A 19,869-nucleotide genomic window follows, 5' to 3' on the forward strand; every position below is an offset into this window, starting at 1 on the left:
ACAGCTGATTTACATTGCAATATTTCACTATTGTACTGTATTTTTGATCAAATAAATGCTATAAATACAATAAAAGATTTCAAATCCATTTATATTTTAATCCTCGTTGATTCAGAAGCGTTATGTCGCCGTCAAGATGACAAACACACATTATAGCGAATGTTTATATGATTTTTATCAATAAATGACACATAAAGGTTCACATATATTACAGCAGCGGGTGTGTGTCGCCCTCTAGTGCTGCGCATGCGCTACAGCAGTATCAGACACCAACAACACGCGCGCGCACGTCACATTGAAGAGTTCACAGCTTTATTTGTTTCTCCATCCGTGGATTTATCAGTATGAATTTACTGACTGACTTTAGTGACGAAACGAGTTTGTGTTTCTTCAAAAATAAACCATATTTTGTAAAAGTTGCTGCAGACGCGCTTCATGTTTCTGACCAGCAGGCGGCAGTAACGCGCTGACAGCGCTTCCGTCCTAGGAATCATGGGTAATGAAGTTTTTCACCAAAGTAATTGTAGTGCCGACTGATTCTGACCAGCAGGGGTCGCCAGCGAATGGCGTTTCCAATTACATGCAGTATTTTCTGTTCTCCTCTAATATGATATTTACGGTTGTCTGTGGCTGTGTTCGCATTGGAACTCTAGCATACTACACAGTATACACTATAAGTGCTTTAATCAAAACAATACGCGAAACTTTTCATTTCGCAGCGATAATCGATTCAGAATCTGCATCTATGAACACGCCTCTTAACGCGTAGGGTTCAACAATCACCCGAGCTCGAGAGCAGAGCCTGCAGCGGCAGTACGGGTAGTATGCGGGGTGTCATTGTGAACACGGCCCGTGTTTCTCGCGTCTCATGTGATGAAAACACGGAAAACGGAAGAGACTTTCGTGCTCTCGAGGTGAGAAAATAAACATCTAATACTGGCATTAAATACATCATATAATCATCGCTCAGCGCGCATGTTATAGTTTATTATATCCGTGTTTACTGTATTAATCTAATGTTAGACGGAACAATGCAATGTTTTGATTGAAGTGTTTATTATTAATTTATTGAGTGGAGTAAAAGCAGCTCGTGTTCAGTGCGTCGATCTCTTAAATCAAATCTCATGTCAGCGCGATAATAAACCGCTTTATTCTGTCAGAAGATTCTAGATTTAATGCACTTTCAGTTTCAGTCGGTTCTGTGTCGTAACGATCTGTAAAGATGATATAAACCTCACGATTCGGTCTCGCATCTCCTTTTACACTGTTTTAACTGATTTTATTTTAGTTTCACGCAAAAAGGGCGAAAGAATCACGCGCTGATGCGGGAAATTCCCGCAGATCTGTGACGTCACGACGCAAAACAATCCCGCAGCTGATTTCACAATATCCTCATGAACGTGCACGAATATCACCTTCACTTGTGCTGTATTAGTTTGCGTGAATATCAGGAAAACGAAAGCTAAAGTGTTACGAATCAAAACAGCTGGGCTGCCGTTGTATTCAACAGGTATATGCAATCTTAAGAACGTTTTGCTAACGTTATGAAAACGTTATTATTGAATTGTTCTATGAACGTCCAGTTTTAAATGTTTTTCCTGGTTATGTGAACGTTAAGGGAACATTCCATTGTATCATTCTTCAAACATTAGTTAAAGGTTACTTTTGAATGTTCTCTGAACGTTCTGAAACAAGTAACATTTAAAAAACGTTCAACGAACGTCCAGCTAAACGATGTTGTATAATGTTTTTGTGCTGACGTTCTGAGAACATTATTAAAGAGCAGATAACTTTGAACGAACGTTCTATTAACCCTACTGGAAGAACGTTCGTCCACAACGTTGAGAGAACCTTGTCAGAACGTTCCCTGTTAGCTGGGTAATACCTGAAAAAATACTATTATACTGAATTATTCTCATTGTCATATGATGAGGTTTACACTGACCAAACATGAATTATCATAGATTGTTAGTGTTGATGCTGTTTTCAGACTTATAATTGATCCTCATGAATATTTATTTAATATATTTATATTTAATGTGTTTTCAGGTGAATCTATAGAGTCATCATGCAGAGTACGGCGAACTACCTGTGGATGATGTCCGACCTGCTGGGTCAGGGAGCCACAGCCAATGTGTACCGCGGTAGACACAAGGTATTTATGATCACCTGACACACTGAGTTTAATCAGAAGGTTTTTAGAGTTATCTGGAATTTAATAATAATAACTTTAGACTTTATAACATGATTTCAAATCTCTCTGTAGAAAACCGGTGACCTCTACGCTGTCAAAGTGTTCAACAACCTGAGCTTCCTGCGGCCGCTGGACGTCCAGATGAGGGAGTTTGAGGTGCTGAAAAAACTGAACCACAAAAACATCGTCAAGCTCTTCGCCGTGGAGGAGGAGGTGAGACCGTGATGTCACGTGCAACTGATTTAACTTTAACTTTCAGCTGATGTAAGAAAAACATCCGTGTCGTTTCTGAGCTGAATTTAGGGGTCGATTATGTTCCGATTCTCATCCCTGTGTCACTTCCTCATGCCTGTAACCTGTAATACCTGTTCGCTCTGAACATCACAGTCAGTCAGAAATGTGTTGAGTTGATTGTTGGTGTTTGTGTCAGTCGAACACGCGTCACAAGGTGTTGGTGATGGAGTATTGTCCCTGCGGCAGCCTGTACACGGTGCTGGAGGAGCCGACCAACGCTTACGGCCTCCCGGAGGACGAGTTCCTCATCGTTCTGCAGGATGTTGGTCAGTTCTAGATTCACAAGTAAAGTGACATATTAGAGTAACATGCATTACATAATCAGATGACTTTCTGATGTAACGTGAATATTCATATCCAAGTATAACTTCACATACTTCCAGTTATGATCCAAAGTGAAGTTCATTTGAGTTCAGAACTAAAGATTCAAAAGAGTCAAACCCAATAGATTCTGTGTTCCTACATGAAGTGGCAGGAATGAATCATCTGAGAGAGTACGGGATCGTCCATCGAGACATCAAGCCTGGGAACATCATGCGTGTGATCGGAGAAGACGGACGATCCGTCTATAAGCTGACCGACTTCGGAGCCGCGCGCGAGCTGGAAGACGACGAGCAGTTCGTGTCCCTCTACGGCACTGAGGAATATCTGGTGAGCTGAGGATGATGGGAAAATGTGCTATATAAACATGATAAATTAAATAATTGTATGTTTCTGTCGATCTCTGCGTTTGCAGCACCCTGACATGTACGAGCGAGCGGTGCTGAGGAAAGACCACCAGAAGAAATACGGAGCCACGGTGGATCTGTGGAGCATCGGAGTCACGTTTTATCACGCCGCCACCGGCAGCCTGCCGTTCAGACCCTTCGAAGGGCCGCGCAGGAACAAAGAAGTCATGTAGGTGCCGTCGAACACGCCTCGGCTTCATCCGTCTGACCTTCGTCTGTTAGTCACCTGATCGTTTGTGATCTCTGCAGGTATAAGATCATCACAGAGAAGCCGCCGGGCGCGATCTCAGGCCATCAGAAGTTTGAGAACGGAAAGATCGAGTGGAGCTCAGAGATGCCGATCTCCTGCAGCCTCTCAAAGTACGTCAGAGTCTCAGACGGTCCGGTTGGTGTGGAGGAGCGTGTCTGACGGTGTGTGTGTGTGTGTTTCAGGGGTCTTCAGAGTCTCCTCACTCCAGTGCTGGCCAACATCCTGGAGGCTGACCAGGAGAAATGTTGGGGCTTCGACCAGTTCTTCGCCGAGACCAGCGATATCTTGCACCGCATCGTGGTCTACGTCTTCAGTCTGCAGCAGGCGACGCTCCACCACATCTACATTCACACATACAACACGTGAGCGCACACACACACACACACACACACACATGATCGTGATGAATCCTTTTTACAGACTGTGATTTGAACAGCTTGATGTTTTCTCTTCGCTCAGGGCGAATCTCTTTCAGGAGCTGCTCTTCAGACGGACCAACATAACGCCGTCCCATCAGGACTTCCTCTATGAGGGCAGACGTCTCATCCTCGAACCCAACCGTCAGGCTCAGACCTTCCCCAAGACCTCCAGAGAAAATCCCATCATGCTGCTCAGCAGAGACCCCGTCAACACCGTCGGCCTGCTGTTTGAAGACCGTGAGTCTCGTCTCGTGATGAAATCAGTCATGTGATGTTTGTTAGATTATATGTCAAGTTCTGCGTTATGTTATTTTTTCTCACCTGGCTGAATCTCTTCCAGTCCTTGCAGGTGTTTTTTTACACAGTAATGCATTCAACGGCAGCCTGTACAACACACACACACACACACACACACACACACACACACACACACACACACTGTCTGACATACAAAATATCTCTGAACATTATATTTCCTAGTGTACAACTCATTTATTGGAAGTATTGCGTTTTGTCAGTTTTGTGCTTTTTGTCTGTTCCCGTGCATGCATTCGTGACTACGTTATAGAGACGAGAATTTTCATTTAGTAGTTTTAAACATGTTTAAGCAAATTAATTTTAATATTATAAGTAACATGCATTACTTTTTAAGAAAAGTACCTGAAATATATATATAGTAATGCGTTATTTTACACGTTACATCAAAAAAACGATTTGATTACATAATGCATGTTACTTGTAATATCACAAATGAATCTAATGAATTGTATTTCTTCACCCACACGCTGATAATGATCACATGTGTTTGCAGCCAGCCCACCTAAAGTACAGCCGCGCTACGACCTGGATTTGGATGCCAGCTATGCTAAGGTAAGAAACTACAGGAAGTGTTCGACTAAAGTCTGTTGTTTAGTGAGTCATGGATCAGATCTGAGGAGGCGGCAGCAGGTTATTTAAGGACACAATGATTCAGAGCCGTCGATCTTCTTAAGCCGACTTTAGCTTGAGTTGATTGTAAAGATGTTCTGATTGCTTTCAGCATGTTAGTAAAGATGTCAGCCGTGTTTCTGCTCAGACGTTCGCAGGTGACGTGGGATATCTGTGGAAGACGTCCGATTCTTTGCTTTTGTACCAGGAGCTGGTGAGGAAAGCCGTCCGAGGCCTGAAGTGAGTTCATGAATGTAAAGAAACGAAGCGCTTGAGCTGAATGATGACACGATTGTCTTGTGTGGAGCCGCTTTACAGCTGAAATCGAATTCGTTTCTTAACTGATGAAGTTTACGCGGTTATTGAATTGTTGTTGCAGCGAGCTGATCAAAGACGAGTACGGCGAGACGATGCACAAGAAGGCGGAGGTGATTCACGCGTGTAACTACTGCAGCCAATCGCTGGAGAGAACCGAGCAGCTGTGAGTGACGCGCGTTCAGACGGAGCTTTGAGCGAGATCCCGTGTCTTCATCATCTCCCGTGTGTGTGTGTGTTACAGGTGTGAGGTTCTGATGCAGGGCAACATGTTGTCGGCGGAATATGATGAAATCCGGGACACGAGGAAGAAGGTGATGCGGGTGAGATGCTGATGATTCTCCACGTCCTGTGAAGGTTTGAAGCTGCTTCATGTCAGCGCTCTCATCATCTGCTCTCTCTGTGCAGCTGTCCAGCTCTCTGGCCTCAATGGAGCAGACGCTGCAGGACATCAGCACCATGTTCCTGCCGGGAGGAAGTCTGACCGACACGTGGACGCAGCAAGTGGGAACGCATCCGGAAGACAGGAAGTGGGTGATTCTCCTTCAGCACTCTTTACTCTTTGTTCGTAACACTGCAAACAGTGACGTTCTTCCTCAGAGTTTCTGTCTCGTTTTCCAGCACAAACATCTAAACACTCAAAGTGAGTTTGTGTTTAAAACAAGAACGAATATCTGCCAGTGGAGTCAGAGAAATAAAGTCAAAGGGAAAACAAGATTATTTTTCTGAACATGTTGGCAATAGTCATTGTGCTTGGTTAGATATTTGGGTTACAGTGTAATTATAACAGAGTAATATTAATGAACATGCACTCAGATTACAGGGTTCGTTGCATGTGATTATGCATAATTTCCTGTTATAACTCTAGTAAGTATAATAAACTGATCTTTGTAAGTGAATCAAGTATGAAAGCATGTCAGTCTGACTGTTGTTGTGTTTCTCGTCCAGTGTGGAGAAGATCAAAGTTCTGCTGGACGCCATCAGCGCCATCTACCAGCAGTTCAAGAAGGACAAGGCCGAGAGACGTGAGTCTGAGTCCCTCGTGAGCGCTCCTTTGATTCTCACATCGTCCGTGTGTTTGATTCGTGTCTCGTCTCCTCAGGTTTGCCGTATAACGAAGAACAGATCCACAAGTTTGACAAGTGAGTGTGTGTTCTGCTGCAGCTGAACTGATCGTCCGTCACGCGTCACATGACACGAGTCTCTCTGTCTTCTGCAGGCAAAAGCTCGTTCTTCACGCCACCAAAGCGCGGGCGCTCTTCACAGACGAGTGTGCCATGAAATATCGCCTCTTCATCTCCAAGAGCGAGGAATGGATGAAGTAAGAGTCCTCCGTGCCCTCGCTCTGAGAAACCGCTGTGCACCACCTGATGAATGCTGTTATTAAAGTCTCTTGCTGAGGTTTTCTAAAAGCACAAAGCTGTTTGAGTTCACGTGGAAAGGCTCGTTCACACACAGAACGATCGCTATATTAGCGTCCACACCAGCGCACGATATCCTTCTGTTCATTATAAGCGCTGCAGTTTTGTCGTCCGTCTCTTTAAATGCTCGAGATCTTTAAAGCAGGATGGATTCTGATTGGCTGTCAGTGTTTTTATCGTTCTTTGATAAAATATCGTTCTGTTTTTATCGACTTCACTATTCTCGGTTACACTGCAAAAAAAAAATCTTGCTTAGTATTTTTATCTTGATTTCATTTCATATTTTAAGCACAAACTGACTTAATTTTGATACATTTTCAGAAAATAATTCTTAATTTCTTCAGTCATTTCAGTAAATGTATCTTAATTTAAGAATTTTTAGATATTTTGCTGAAAATAAGACACGCTTTTTTTTTTGCAGTGTACATCAATTATTAAATCGTTATAGTTATCGTCCTTGTTGTAAACAGGTAAAAAAAAATAAAAATCACCGTCACATGACCTGCTGTATTCTGACACCCATGAGTGTGAGCGCAGTGATCTCATTGGCTCTTCTGCTCTGTTGCCATGGAAACTGTGACTGGAGCTCAGCTGCAGATGCAGTTCACTGATGAACGAACGTCTCGTTGCAGGAAGTTCCATCACGTGCGGAAGCACCTCCTGTCTCTGACCGGTCAGTTCGGCAGCATGGAACAGGAAGTGACCCTGCTCATGCAGCGCGTGTATAAAGTGAGTAAACAGGAAGTGCTCTCTGTTTAGCTGTGCTGTAATGACACAAAGACGCTAACGTTGTGTGTGTGTGTGTGTGTGTGCAGCTGATGGAGCAGCTCCCTCAGAAGATGATGCCCATGACGGCCGGTGGAATCAAACCGCAGGCGTATCTCAGTCCGAGCACACTGGTGGAGATGACGCTGGGGTGAGTGTGACGTCACTTCACATTACGCTGCGTCCACACGTCACCAGTGTCTGGCGATGATGTCACTAAAGTAGCTCCTCCTCCACTGACGGATCACTCCTATTGGCTGTCGCTCCCAAAGAACTCTTCATTTGCATAGAGTTACACATTTCTGAACTTTGTCGCATCGTTGGACTGACCATCGTTGTCTCAACGTTATGAACAAACGTTCCTCCAGTAAAGTTATCTGGTCTTTAATAATGTTCTGAAACTGTTAGCACAAAAACATCATCCATGGAACATTATTTTTCTGAAATGTTTCAGTTGGACGTTTTTTAAATGTTTCTACATTCAAAAGTAACGTTCTCACAGAATGGAATGTTTCCTTAACCTTCACAGAACCAAGAAAATGTTTTTAAAAAACAGGAAACCAAGAAATGACATTTTTATAACTTAATGGGAACGTTAGAAAAATGTTCCTAGAACAAGTTTGTGCTTAAAACCAGAACATTTGCCAGTGGCGTCAGAAAAATAAACTTGAGACTTTTGATGAGATTAAAATATTATTAAAAAGATTTAGTAAAAACGTCTTAATATCTTCAGTCATTTCTCTTCTCCAGTAATGTGTCTTGATTTAAGAATGTTTAGATGTTTGTGCTGGAAACGAGACAGGAAGAACATCATGTTTGCAGTGTTTGACTGTATTTCATACGCTAGATTTGTGTGAGGAACGTTATTCTCAGTCCTTCATCTGTGCTTGTATAATCTAAGATGGATGTTCATTACTGACGCATCGAGTGAGATTTAATTCACGGTTATATTCACTCCAGGATGAAGAAGCTGAAGGAGGAGATGGAGGGAGTGGTGAAGGAGCTGGCGGAGAACAACCTGTTCCTGGAGAGGTGAAGCTTCAGCGCTTCTTACAGGACCGATTCACCGTCACAATCCTCTCTGTTATTCAGGTTTGTGGTTTTGTGTTTCAGGTTCGGCACGCTGACGGTGGACGGCGGCATCAGGGCCGTGGATCGCATGTGACGGATCTGAACTCTGTCAGTTGTACATATGAATAGATTGTAAATACACACGTCAGACGCGGCCGAAAGTCTTCTTTATGCCATTATTTTAATCTTGCGTTGATTCTGTGAATGTGAACATCAAACTAGAGTTGCTATTCAGTCCAAATAAGTGATTTTGTCATGAAAATTAAGTATATCTCATCAGTTTGATCCATAAACATCTGTGCGGTTATTAAACGCTCTTGTGTTCCTGCAGCCCAGCTCACAGATACGTTATAAGAACGTTCTGCTAACGTTTACAGTCCATTGTATAAACATTATGGGTATGTTATTTCTGAACGTTCTGAAACAAACAGAAACATTTAAAGAATGAATAATGTTTTTGTGCAAACGTTCTGAGAACATTATTAAAGACCAGATAACTCTGAACGAACGTTCTATTAATGTTACTGGAAGAACGTTTGTTAATAACGTTGAGAGAACGTTCCGTCAGCTGGGCGAAAAGTTAATAAATGACTGTAATGTTTCACTGTGTAAATGAAAACTATTTATAGACATTAAATGAACATCAGTTCTGATAAAACCTTCACGTGTTTCTCATCTTTAAACGTTTACTTGACAGAATGAAATGAAAATGAAACATCATGTGATTCATACAGGAGTGATTGACAGCTCATTCATGACCGGTCATATCAGAGACATTTGTGTGTTCATGACTGAAACCTGGGGTCAAAGGTCAACACAAGGGAATGTGAGCGGCTCGAAACTGAATGCGTGTCTGTAACTGAAATTAGAAATGATCTTCCTCCACACACACACACACACACACTGAGGATACAGCTATGAGTCGTCATGACAACAGACACAAAAGAACAGCCTCTGCTCAGCAGCTGTGTTGCCATGGCAACAGCCTCAGACAACAGCATCAGCACCAATGTGACAAACGCTGGACAGATTCATTTCATGACACTTACTGAAGAACAAACCCTGCAGGTCACGTGACACACTGACGTCAGAGCGGATAATAAACAGCTGCATCCATCCTAATGTCCTCACAGTGGCTTTATAAACATGCTAAATAATGTATTCATGAAAATGTAATGCAGAGAAGGTTAATAAATATTTGATGTGTAAGTGAATATCATTAATGGCTCAGTACGAAAACAAAACAACAAATCAGTGTTTTATATGAGCCCCACCGGGACAATAAAACAAACAATTCGTGGCTCATATGAATAATTCATGAGCACAATCAAACCGGATTTACATACAGGGATCTGATCTGAGTGCGCGCGCGTCCGCGGGTCCGATGATTAGTGCGCGCGCGCGCGCTCGTACGTGTATCTGCTCGTCTCTGGAGATGCGCGTGGATGCTGTGGTTGATTTGTCAGTCCGAGGAAACGTAAAGAAACGCGTTGATGAGGAGAAACGACGCGGATTCATGATGGAGGGAATAAACGATCCGAGGAGAAGAAGAAGAAGAATCAGCTTCAGACTCTGAGGTGCGTTTCTGAAACATCTGAAACATGTCTGACGAAAACAACACGACGCTCAGCAGAACATCATTACCGCGTTCCTGACGCTCACATCTCCATAAACACGACCAGGAGCAGATCTCAGAACATACAGTCAGAAATATGAGCGTTTGTGCTGACGAAGAATCATGACAGGCCTTCAGTGATGATGATGATGATGAATTCATCATGAATCTTTGGGTTTCAATAGTTTTTATTAACAAATAACATTACATGTTCTAAAACGTTCTTATTAAGACGTTATTTGTTATTGCTCAAAAAGTATTTTTTAAAAAATGTTTTATGATTTTTTTTTCTTGGTTACGTGAACGTTAAGGGAACATTCCATTTTATCATTCTTCAAACATTGTGAGAACGTTACTTTTGAATGTTCTCTGAACGTTCTGAAACAAGTAGAAACATTAAAAAAAAACGTTCAACTGAAACAGTTCAGAAAGAAGATGTGTAAATAACGTTTTTGTTGTAACGTTCTGAGAACATTATTAAAGACCAGATAACTTTGAACGAACGTTCTATTAACGTTACTGGAAGAACGTTTGTTCATAACGTTGAGAGAACCTTGCCAGAACGTTCCGAGTTAATCTGAAGCAACTTTATGTTCTAAAAACATTGTGTAAACAGTGATTTGCAATGTTTTTAAAAGGTTAAAATGAACCATTTTTGTCGCGATCAGGGCGATATTTGTCGCGATATTTAACAGTTTACGATGTTCATCACAACATTCTGCTTACTCGCAAATATAACATTAATTGAATGTTTATTTGTAAATATATCCCAAGTAGGTTGACGTTAAAATATCATAAATAACATAACGATATTCCAGAAATGTTCTCAGAACGTTTTCTCTCAACGTTATGAGAACATTCATCAAGTAAAAAAACCAAAATGTTGTTCAGCATCATGAGAACGCCAGTCAGATCTTAATAATGTCATAAGAAAATGTTGTTTATAGAATGTTTTATCTGGGGTGCTGATGTGAGGATGTTGTTGATGAATTACACTGAGATCAGCACAACACTCCTGATGAGCGTCTCTGGAGGAACATCTCCGAGTCTCTGATGCCTTTAATAGAATATAAACTCTCTGGATGATTTACATCTCGCACACAACGCTTTAATTGACTGATAAACATGAAATCTGTCACCTCTATGAAATGTTTATGTTTCTACAGACAATATTTGAGTTTTGCTCCATCACAGATTTGAGCCGTTTAGTGTTTAATCTCTCTAGAACTGAGATCTTCATTCACTCACCTTCATGCCATCTGCTCTTTTCCTATAAACACCATCAGAGTATCATGAAGTCGTCCACGCTTCCGTCTCTGTAATCGGACACACTCGGATCAGCTGATGACGAGTCTCTGCTAACGAGCTGATCAACTCAATCAGGTGTTAAAATGAATTAAAATGAATGTATAAACATACATTCAAATCAACTGAACACCTGATTGATTTGATCAGCTCGTAAGAGATTGATTGTTTCCTCACATCTCGTTTTCTGACCTCTACTCCTTCAGCAGTGTGTGTAAAACAGAAAAACTGAAAATAAAAGGCTCTAGAGGACCAAACCTGATAAATTATCATGTGACGTGGAAAATTCACTCGGCACAACAGCCGTGGAAACACGTTTGACAGGGAAAACAGATGATGGCAGATCTGCTGTTAAAAGAACATGATCAAAATCACGGTTCTAGATCAGAAGATGTTCATGTGCTCAACCTTTAACCTCACATGATCACACGGCTCTCTGTATCCATTCGGATGTATATTATATCCAGCCTTTCCTGCAGACACACAGTTCACTCGTGTAAAGCGAAAGCTCTCAACCGCCTGATTGTTTAAATCATTGCAAAGTATGAACTATATTATCGCAGCTCTTATTTCCAGTGAAGCTGCAGTGAAACAGTTCATTATGAGATGAGGTGATGTGACTGTACCTGTCGTGTCTTTCAGCTTTGACCCGACGCAGAGAGGCAGATGGTGTACTTCCTGTCCATGGAGGGCGTAAAGCCTTCGTTCCACTCCGCCGTCCTCTTCAACTACTCCGACAGGAACGATTCCTTCACGCCGCCGTCCGGATCGCCGGCGCCGCTCATCTGTCGTCTGGACGCCTCCTCGTCCGCCGCCTCCCTCCAGAGCAACGGCTCGCTGACCTCGTACGACCTGACCCCGGCTGAGGTCACGCTCCTCGGGCTCGTCTTCGGGGTGTTCTGGGTCATATCGGTTCTGGGAAACTCGCTGGTGTGTCTGGTGATCCATCGGAGCCGCAGAACTCAGTCGACGACCAACTACTTCGTGGTGTCCATGGCGTGCGCGGACCTGCTGCTGAGTCTGGCCTGCGCGCCGCTGGTTCTGCTGCAGGTGTCGGCGGGTCACTGGCCTCTGACCGCGGCCGCGTGTAAGGCCGTGCGCTACCTGCAGCACCTGTGCCCCGGCGTCCAGGTCTACGTGCTTCTGTCCATCTGCGTGGACCGGTTCTACACCATCGTGTACCCGCTGAGCTTTAAAGTGTCCCGCGAGAAGGCCAAGCGGATGATTTTGGCGTCCTGGCTCTTCGACGCGGCCTTCGTGTCGCCGTGCTTGTTCTTCTACGGATCCTCCACGTCTCGAAACCACTGCGACTTCTTCCTGGCGGACAGCTGGGACGGGTTGGCGTACGCGGTCGCGCACTTGCTCTTCGGGTTTTTGGTGCCGGCGCTGCTCATCGTGTCCTTCTACCAGCGGGTGGTGCGGTACATCTGGAGGATCGGCGCAGACGGGCGAACGGTGCGCAGGACCATGAACATCGTCCCCAGGACTAAAGTCAAAACCATAAAGATGTTCCTGATGCTCAACGGCATGTTTCTGCTCACCTGGACGCCGTTTTACGTAGCACAGCTGTGGCACCCGAAGGAGGCGTCGGGCTCCGGCAGACAGGGGGCGCTGTTCTTCATCGCCGTGGCTTGGATCTCCTTCAGCTCCACGGCGTCCAAACCCACGCTCTACTCCGTGTACAACGCCAACTTCAGGCGCGGCATGAGAGAGACGTTCTGCATGTCGTCCATGAAGTGTTACCGCAGTAACGCCTACACCATCACCGCCAGCTCGCGGATTGCGAAAAAGAACTACGTGGGCGTGGTCGATCTGCCCGTGCCGGCAAAGACCCTCATCAAAGACTCGGTTTACGACACTTTTGACCGAGAAGCGAAGGAGAAGAAATTAGCATGGCCTATTAGCGCTAACCCACCCAACACTTTTGTGTAAAGGCTCGCGGTTGACGTAAAGCAATGGTTCGCTCAGAAATTAACGTCGTCATAAACCCAGTGCTGTTTCTCAAAAAGCCTGTCGAACTAACAAAAGTATATCCTAAGAACGTTTAAAAATGGAAACATTATGCAAACGTTATGGAAACATTCCATTTAATTATTCTTCAGACATTTTGGAAACGTTCAACTAAAAGATAAAAAATGATAAAAATGTTACTTTTTGAGAACATTATTAAAGACCAGATAACTTTAAACAGATGTTAGATAAACGTTACTGGAAGAACGTTTGCTCGTAACGTTGAGAGAACCTTGTCAGAACGTTCTGAGAATGTTTCCTGGTGAGTAAACAAAAACAAATTTGGAGTGAACCGTTGCTTTAACTGCACCACGATCACTGGAGGCGCGATCACAGCGATATTTCAGAATGGTACACGTCTCGTCGAAAGTCTAGAGACCGCTTTCAAAACACGCCGCTTTCTGTCGGTCAGCACAGCGGATTCGATTAAAACATTAGCCAAACTATTCCTGTTGGAATAACTGGATTTCGTCTGGGAAATCAGCAGTAAATGTGAACGCACCTCAATTAAATCTAAATCTGTTGAAATGCAAAAACGTGGTGCTAACTGTGAGTTCTACAAACCGCTGACTGACCAATGAAAGGCAGCGTTTGACCGTCACGTGTTCTTCTGTTTGTGTTTCTGGTCAGTCTGTGATCCTACAGGATTCATGTTAATCTTCGGAAGATGCGTTTGTGTTTTTTGTGCCTGTAGTTACAGATAATCTTTGTCTCATAGTTCTGTGTGTCGTTTCATGATGCAGGACAGACGTGTCCCTGTGATTTTACAATTAAACGTTCAGTACGATTCAAACGAAAGCCTCTGTCTGTGTGTTCCTTCGCTGATGACCGAGGATGTGTTTACTGACGCTGCAAACGAATCAAAACCATTCAGAAACTGGAGCTTTTGATCACAGGAGTGTTTGGGGCTCTGAGAACTGTGTAAAAATGTTAGATTACACTAAATAAATAAATACATTTGATTAAAATAAAAATGAATGAACACTAAAATTACAAAATTAATGATACTATCCCTAACCCTGTTAAAAAAAAAAAAAAAATGAATAAACAGTGAAAAATACATTAATTACATTAAAATAATTATTTCACTTAAACATAAATAATTTGATTAAAATACAGATATAAAATTTTGCTTAGATAAATAATAAATACGGTTGAACAAAAAAATGCAAATAAATAAAATTTGATTTAAATAAAAAATAACTACATAAATAAAAATATTTGATTAAAATAGACAATTCAAATGAAAAAAAAAAATACTAAAATTAAAAAAAAAAGTATATATATATACACTAGCCCTAACCCTAATAAAAATTAATACATTATTTTTCAAATAAATAAATACATCAGATTAAAATGAATCAATTAAAAGAAATATTTAAAATAAATGATTTGATTAAATAAATAATTATTTGACATTGTCACACAAGGACAGGAACGATTCTGACCACACTGCTGTTATTTGGGGTGAAAGAAAAGGGATTTAATGAAACACAAATCATGATCAGTGTTTTTTGAATGAATGATTCAATGACTCACTCAAAGATTCACTTGTTTCATTACTGAGATTTCAATGGACAATGAAAACACTGCAGTGTCTGAAACACATCAGATCTGATGAACTCGAAGAGCTCCAATAATGAGGCAAGAGAGACGAAGATTCAGATTCAGGTTTATTTTGTACAGGTATTCAAGATCACAAAGCAAAGCTACATGGTTTAATAAGACATGCTTATAATCCTGCAACAAATTACAACCTACATTTCAAACACGTCATATAAAAATATACATTTCAGCTCTAACATTATCGGGAGAATTTACTCTAATAAAAACGATCTGGACGCGGGTTTGTTTGGGCAGATCAACACCGATGAAACGGTTTTACATTCATCACATGTTTGTTTTGGGATCATAACTCATCCGTGTTGGAATTTATTAGTTTGTGGCAAACCGACCAAATCGAGCAAAAAGATGAAACTTAAAAGTACAAAAATTAGAGCTTTTAAGGAAAGTGCTTTAAGGTTCAGTTAGTGATATAAATATAAGATCAACAACAAACTAAACAAGTCTATTTGTACAAGAGGAGAGGGGAAGTAAGTGCTACGCGTTGAAATCATTCAAATGGTTGTAAAGTGCAAAAAGATTTTGGCAACAGTCCGTTTTATAATGTCTAATAGCTAACGTCGTAATGGATTAAACAGATTATATCACACATCATCACATTCATCATCAAAAAGGCTCCAAAATAAATATATAAAGGAAGTGGAAATGTTTACAAATCACACAGAACATTCCAGACAAAACCTGAACCATAGAGATGCACACGAACTGAAGGTGATGTCATTGTGAATTTGTACTCGGGAATGAAGCTTATTTAAGACTCTGAGACGTCCGATTATTAGGAAGCGTCTCATAAACACTGTGTGAATGAACATACAGGATCCACGCGGATCTTCCCTTCTAAGACGTCTTGTTGGCGGTGGATCCGTACTTGCCGTTCTTGGGGATCTTGTTGCTGGAGCTCTGAGGCGCTTTCTGCTCGTCTCCGGTTAAAAGGGCTTTGATTTCCGACGGGATCTTCCCCTGATCCATGGCCAAACACCACTGCTTGTACTGCGGACACAACAGCACAGGGACACGATCAGAGAGACCTCTGGGACCGACTCAGAGAATCGATTCCTCACCGATGCTTTTATATTATTCAGGAAAGTTTGGAGGAACAGGTTCACACGATCTCGACGTGAACAGGATATAAAGCTGGAGAAATCAGCTTCTCGTAATATGAATCTTTACCTCTAAATATAGAGTAGAGCTGCACGATTCTGGATAAATTTTGTGTTTCAAACAGAGATCATGATTAAGAACAGACAACTAAACAAAATAATGTGATTTACTAGAGTTTGTTAATGGCTGCAGTCTATTTAAAATATCTTTTTTTTAAAAATCGGTGTGAATGATTCAGTGACTCAAAGACTGGATGAATCAGTGTTTTTGAACAAATCTCTTGAATGAATGATTCAATGAAAAATACATTTTTAACAGTCACTAGTCGCCACCTTCTGGTGTAACAATGTAACTGATACAGTCATTATTTGAAGCGTCAAGTTACTTTCAAAAGGTGATTTTGGTCACTACTGTAGACATCAGTGTTTATATCTGAACTATAAACTTTATCCCAGTACTTCTGTGATGATCTGAATTACTGTAAGACAGAAATAATGATGCGGTGTGTTTGAAAAGACTGTCTTTTAGCTCTTTTGAATTGAAAAAGGCTCTTAAAGAGGAGTCGACTCTGGATCTCCAACACCTGGGAATGGACGAGCCGGTGTTTACCATGTCCAGCTCCTCTCGCAGCGCACAGATGGCTCTCTCTTTGCTGGACACCAGCTCCTCCAGATACTGGTAGCGCAGCTTCTTTCGGGCGCGACACTCTCGGGCGCTCTGACGGCTGCGCTCCAGCTTGGCCTTCAGGTCGATCTTGGCAGGTTTGCGGCCGCGTTTGCCTGGTTTCTTCACTTTAACAGCCACCATCTACAGATCACAAGAGACCTGATCGTAAAACACTCATAGTGGGACATTTAACAACAACACAATGTGAGACAGAAGTGCTGAAAACAAGACAACATTTACACACTGTCTTTTGTGGAGCTGCTTATTGCAGAAATGAATGTTTCAAAACTGACTAATTTTGCATCAACTCTGTTATTGAATGTGAATCAACACTAAACTGAATTGATTGCCCAGCTGACAGGGAACGTTCTGGCAAGGTTCTCTCAACGTTTCGAACAAACGTTCTTCCAGTAACGTTAATAGAACGTTCGTTCAAAGTTATCTGATCTTTAATAATGTTCTCAAAGGTTACAATGAACACATTTAAACACCGTTTTCCCTCCTGAAATATTTCAGTTGGACGTTTTTAAATGTTTCATTCAACATTCAAAAGTAACGTTCATATAATGTTTGAATAATGATACAATCACATAACCAATAACACCCGTTTCAAAGCATCTGGGTGTTTTGAACATTAAAGAATAAGGTTTGCACATCTTAATGCGAGTCATTCTCAGAACATGTTTTTGTTAGCTGGACGGTACTGTGCTAAAGATGGCATCAATATTACTCTTTAATACCATGATTCCTGTACAGTGACATTAATATGCTACTCCAAGGTACTTCAAAGAACATTATGGCACATAAATAAACTGGTGTGTGACTTTAGTTTGTGACTGAAGTGAAGTGACATTAATCCAGTTAAAAACACGAGCTTAATGTTCATTTGTTCATTTAACGCACCTTACTGTCATCCATCGCGTGTTTTCCACTCAACGTGGGTCTTCAGTCGTGAGCTTATCCTCGATCATTCAACTTTAATCGATTAGAGAGACCGATTGAGATGATTTTTAACCAACTTTTACAGCGGAACTGACTGTGTTTTTAGCCGAATGCTAACAGAGCTCTTCCGGTTCTGGCGCAGGTGACGCCTACCGCGATGCATGCTGGGACCTGTAGTTTCTTCCTGATTTGGCACTAAATAATTCTAGAAAGATCAGCAGGTTACACATGAGAAACTAACATTACTAATGTTTTTATATATGTGAGTGACATTTAAATAACATTGAATCATTCAGCAGATTCATATTAGCTAACAATACTTTCAACAGCTACACTACACTTCAGTATTTATTATTATTGTTGTTGTTGTTTTTGTTATCATCATTGTTAATAATAATACAGGTGATATTACTGTTATATTTAATATTTCTGAAGTATCATGTGCCGTGTTGTCGTGTGTGATCACAGTCTTTCATGTTGTAAAGGTGTGTGTGAGTTCAGACACGAACACCTGCTGCTGCTGTCAGTGTCACAGCGGGACACACACACACACACACACACACACACACACACACACACACACACACACACACACACACACACACACACACACACACACACACACACACACACACACACACACACACACACACACACAGGCCCTCAGGGACTTCAGGAACGCATGTGATGTCTCTATTAACCCAACAAAACAAAACAAACAAAAAATGTTCTAAGAATGTTTTCCTAATGTTTCCATTAAAATATGAAAATGTTAATTCTGAATGTTCTCTGTACATTCAAAATGTCAAGTTTTTTTTTTTTTTTTAATCTTTTAAAGGGTTAGTTCACCCAAAAATGAAAATGATGTCATGAATGACTCACCCTCATGTCGTTCCACACCCGTAAGACCTCCGTTCACCTTCAGAACAGTTTAAGATGTTTTAGATTTAGTCCGAGAGCTTTCTGTCCCTCCATTGAAAGTGTTTGTACGGTATACTGTCCATGTCCAGAAAGGTAATAACATCATCAAAGTAGTCCATGTGACATCAGTGGGTTAGATAGAAGTTTTTGAAGCATCTAAAATACATTTTGGTCCAAAAATAACAAAAACTACGACTTTATTCAGCATTGTCTTCTCTTCCGGAATCCTTTCTATTGAATTGATTCCATTGAATCCTTTCATCTGTCGGCGTTGGTACTGCACTTTTACGTCGTTGTTTTTGGCGATTACGACATCCGTCACTGCGGAGTCGTGAACCACACTCCTGAGCAGAAGGGGGCGGTAATGCACCAAAATAAGCTGGATGCTAACCGCCGTAAAACAGGAAAGAAGAAGAAAAAGAAGCGTAGTCGTGAACGCTGATTGACAACAGACCCGGAAGAGAATACAATGCTGAATAAAGTCGTAGTTTTTGTTATTTTTGGACCAAAATGTATTTTAGATGCTTCAAAAACTTCTATCTAACCCACTGATGTCACATGGACTACTTTGATGATGTTTTTATTACCGTACTAACACTTTCAATGGAGGGACAGAAAGCTCTCGGACTAAATCTAAAACATCTTAAACTGTGTTCTGAAGATGAACGGAGGTCTTGCGGGTGTGGAACGACATGAGGGAGAGTCATTCATGACATCATTTTTGGGTGAACTAACCCTTTAAAAACATTTGAGGGAAACATTATGGGAACGTTACTTTTGAGTGTTCTCTGAACGTTCTGAAACAGGAAACATTTAAAAAACATTAGATGACCACCCAACTAAAATATTGAAGAAATAAAACGTTTCATGAAGAATGCTTAAATCATGTTTGGAAACACTTTAGTTTAGGGTCCAATTCTCTCTATTAACTAGTTGTTTATTATCGTGCATATTACTAGGATACTGGCTGTTTATTAATACTTATAAAGCAGATATGAATGCCTTATTCTGCATGACCTTATTCTACATCCCATAATCCAATACCTAAACTTAACAACTACCTTACTAACTAATAATTAGCAGGAGTTTATAATTAGGAGTTTATTGAGGCAGAAGTCGTTAACAGTTAGTTAATAGTGAGAAATGGACCCTTATAATCTAAAGTGACGTAATGTTTTTGTGAGAACGTTCTGAGAACATTATTAAAGAATAGATAACTTTGAACGAACGTTCTATTAACGTTACTGGAAGAACGTTTGTTCATAACGTTGAGAGAACCTTGCCAGAACGTTCTGAGAACAT

At 41.4% G+C, this 19,869-nt stretch overlaps 4 protein-coding genes across 6 annotated transcripts in view; 3 read left to right on the forward strand and 1 right to left on the reverse strand.

Moving 5' to 3' along the window:
* Window positions 1-123, forward strand: part of c8h11orf98 (chromosome 8 C11orf98 homolog) — a 4,596-nt gene extending 4,473 nt beyond the window's left edge. The window contains exon 4 of the mRNA XM_067391292.1: window positions 1-123. This exon is cut by the window's left edge and continues 579 nt beyond it. The gene's annotated coding sequence lies outside the window, so the exon portion shown is untranslated.
* A 603-nt stretch (window positions 124-726) lies between these two features.
* tbk1 (TANK-binding kinase 1) lies at window positions 727-9,510 on the forward strand. Of its 3 annotated transcripts, none has more exons than XM_067391293.1 (21): window positions 727-914; window positions 2,050-2,155; window positions 2,267-2,407; window positions 2,625-2,754; window positions 2,958-3,139; window positions 3,225-3,385; window positions 3,466-3,576; window positions 3,649-3,828; window positions 3,926-4,122; window positions 4,697-4,755; window positions 4,925-5,052; window positions 5,192-5,293; window positions 5,372-5,450; window positions 5,536-5,657; window positions 6,076-6,152; window positions 6,230-6,269; window positions 6,347-6,448; window positions 7,181-7,277; window positions 7,364-7,464; window positions 8,274-8,345; window positions 8,427-9,509. In XM_067391293.1, the coding sequence occupies exons 2-21, from the start codon at window positions 2,069-2,071 to the stop codon at window positions 8,476-8,478; spliced, it is 2,220 nt and encodes a 739-aa protein (XP_067247394.1). In that variant the 5' UTR covers window positions 727-914; window positions 2,050-2,068; the 3' UTR covers window positions 8,479-9,509. The 3 variants fall into 3 exon arrangements, with proteins under 3 accessions (XP_067247394.1, XP_067247396.1, XP_067247395.1); XM_067391295.1 differs by having other exon boundaries at window positions 730-914; window positions 4,961-5,052; window positions 8,427-9,508; XM_067391294.1 differs by lacking the exon at window positions 727-914 and adding an exon at window positions 1,062-1,510 and having other exon boundaries at window positions 8,427-9,510.
* Window positions 9,511-9,822: 312 nt separating this feature from the next.
* gpr19 (G protein-coupled receptor 19) lies at window positions 9,823-14,084 on the forward strand. The gene is made up of 2 exons (XM_067390773.1): window positions 9,823-9,961; window positions 11,947-14,084. Exon 2 carries the CDS (start codon window positions 11,971-11,973, stop codon window positions 13,234-13,236), a length of 1,266 nt encoding a protein of 421 aa, XP_067246874.1. The 5' UTR covers window positions 9,823-9,961; window positions 11,947-11,970; the 3' UTR covers window positions 13,237-14,084.
* A 903-nt stretch (window positions 14,085-14,987) lies between these two features.
* Window positions 14,988-17,778, reverse strand: crebl2 (cAMP responsive element binding protein-like 2). Its single transcript, XM_067390774.1, has 3 exons — window positions 17,608-17,778; window positions 16,648-16,845; window positions 14,988-15,927 (listed from the first exon to the last, which is right to left on the reverse strand). The coding sequence occupies exons 1-3, from the start codon at window positions 17,620-17,622 to the stop codon at window positions 15,775-15,777; spliced, it is 366 nt and encodes a 121-aa protein (XP_067246875.1). The 5' UTR covers window positions 17,623-17,778; the 3' UTR covers window positions 14,988-15,774.
* Window positions 17,779-19,869: the final 2,091 nt, after the last annotated feature.

This window comes from Chanodichthys erythropterus, chromosome 8, assembly GCF_024489055.1.
Source record: "Chanodichthys erythropterus isolate Z2021 chromosome 8, ASM2448905v1, whole genome shotgun sequence".
Taxonomy (NCBI): domain Eukaryota; kingdom Metazoa; phylum Chordata; class Actinopteri; order Cypriniformes; family Xenocyprididae; genus Chanodichthys; species Chanodichthys erythropterus.

What these genes read in the sequence shown, in the direction of transcription:
- crebl2 (XM_067390774.1), bottom strand. An exon ending in TGCGAGAGGAGCTGGACATG is followed by an intron (nt 15,928 to 16,647) that starts GTAAACACCGGC and finishes TTGTGTCCGCAG; the next exon opens with TACAAGCAGTGGTGTTTGGC.
- tbk1 (XM_067391293.1), top strand. Translation starts at nt 2,069, where the DNA reads ATGCAGAGTACGGCGAACTACCTGTGGATGATGTCCGACCTGCTGGGT. An exon ending in CATCGTTCTGCAGGATGTTG is followed by an intron (nt 2,755 to 2,957) that starts GTCAGTTCTAGA and finishes TCCTACATGAAG; the next exon opens with TGGCAGGAATGAATCATCTG. An exon ending in TACATTCACACATACAACAC is followed by an intron (nt 3,829 to 3,925) that starts GTGAGCGCACAC and finishes CTCTTCGCTCAG; the next exon opens with GGCGAATCTCTTTCAGGAGC.
- gpr19 (XM_067390773.1), top strand. Translation starts at nt 11,971, where the DNA reads ATGGTGTACTTCCTGTCCATGGAGGGCGTAAAGCCTTCGTTCCACTCC.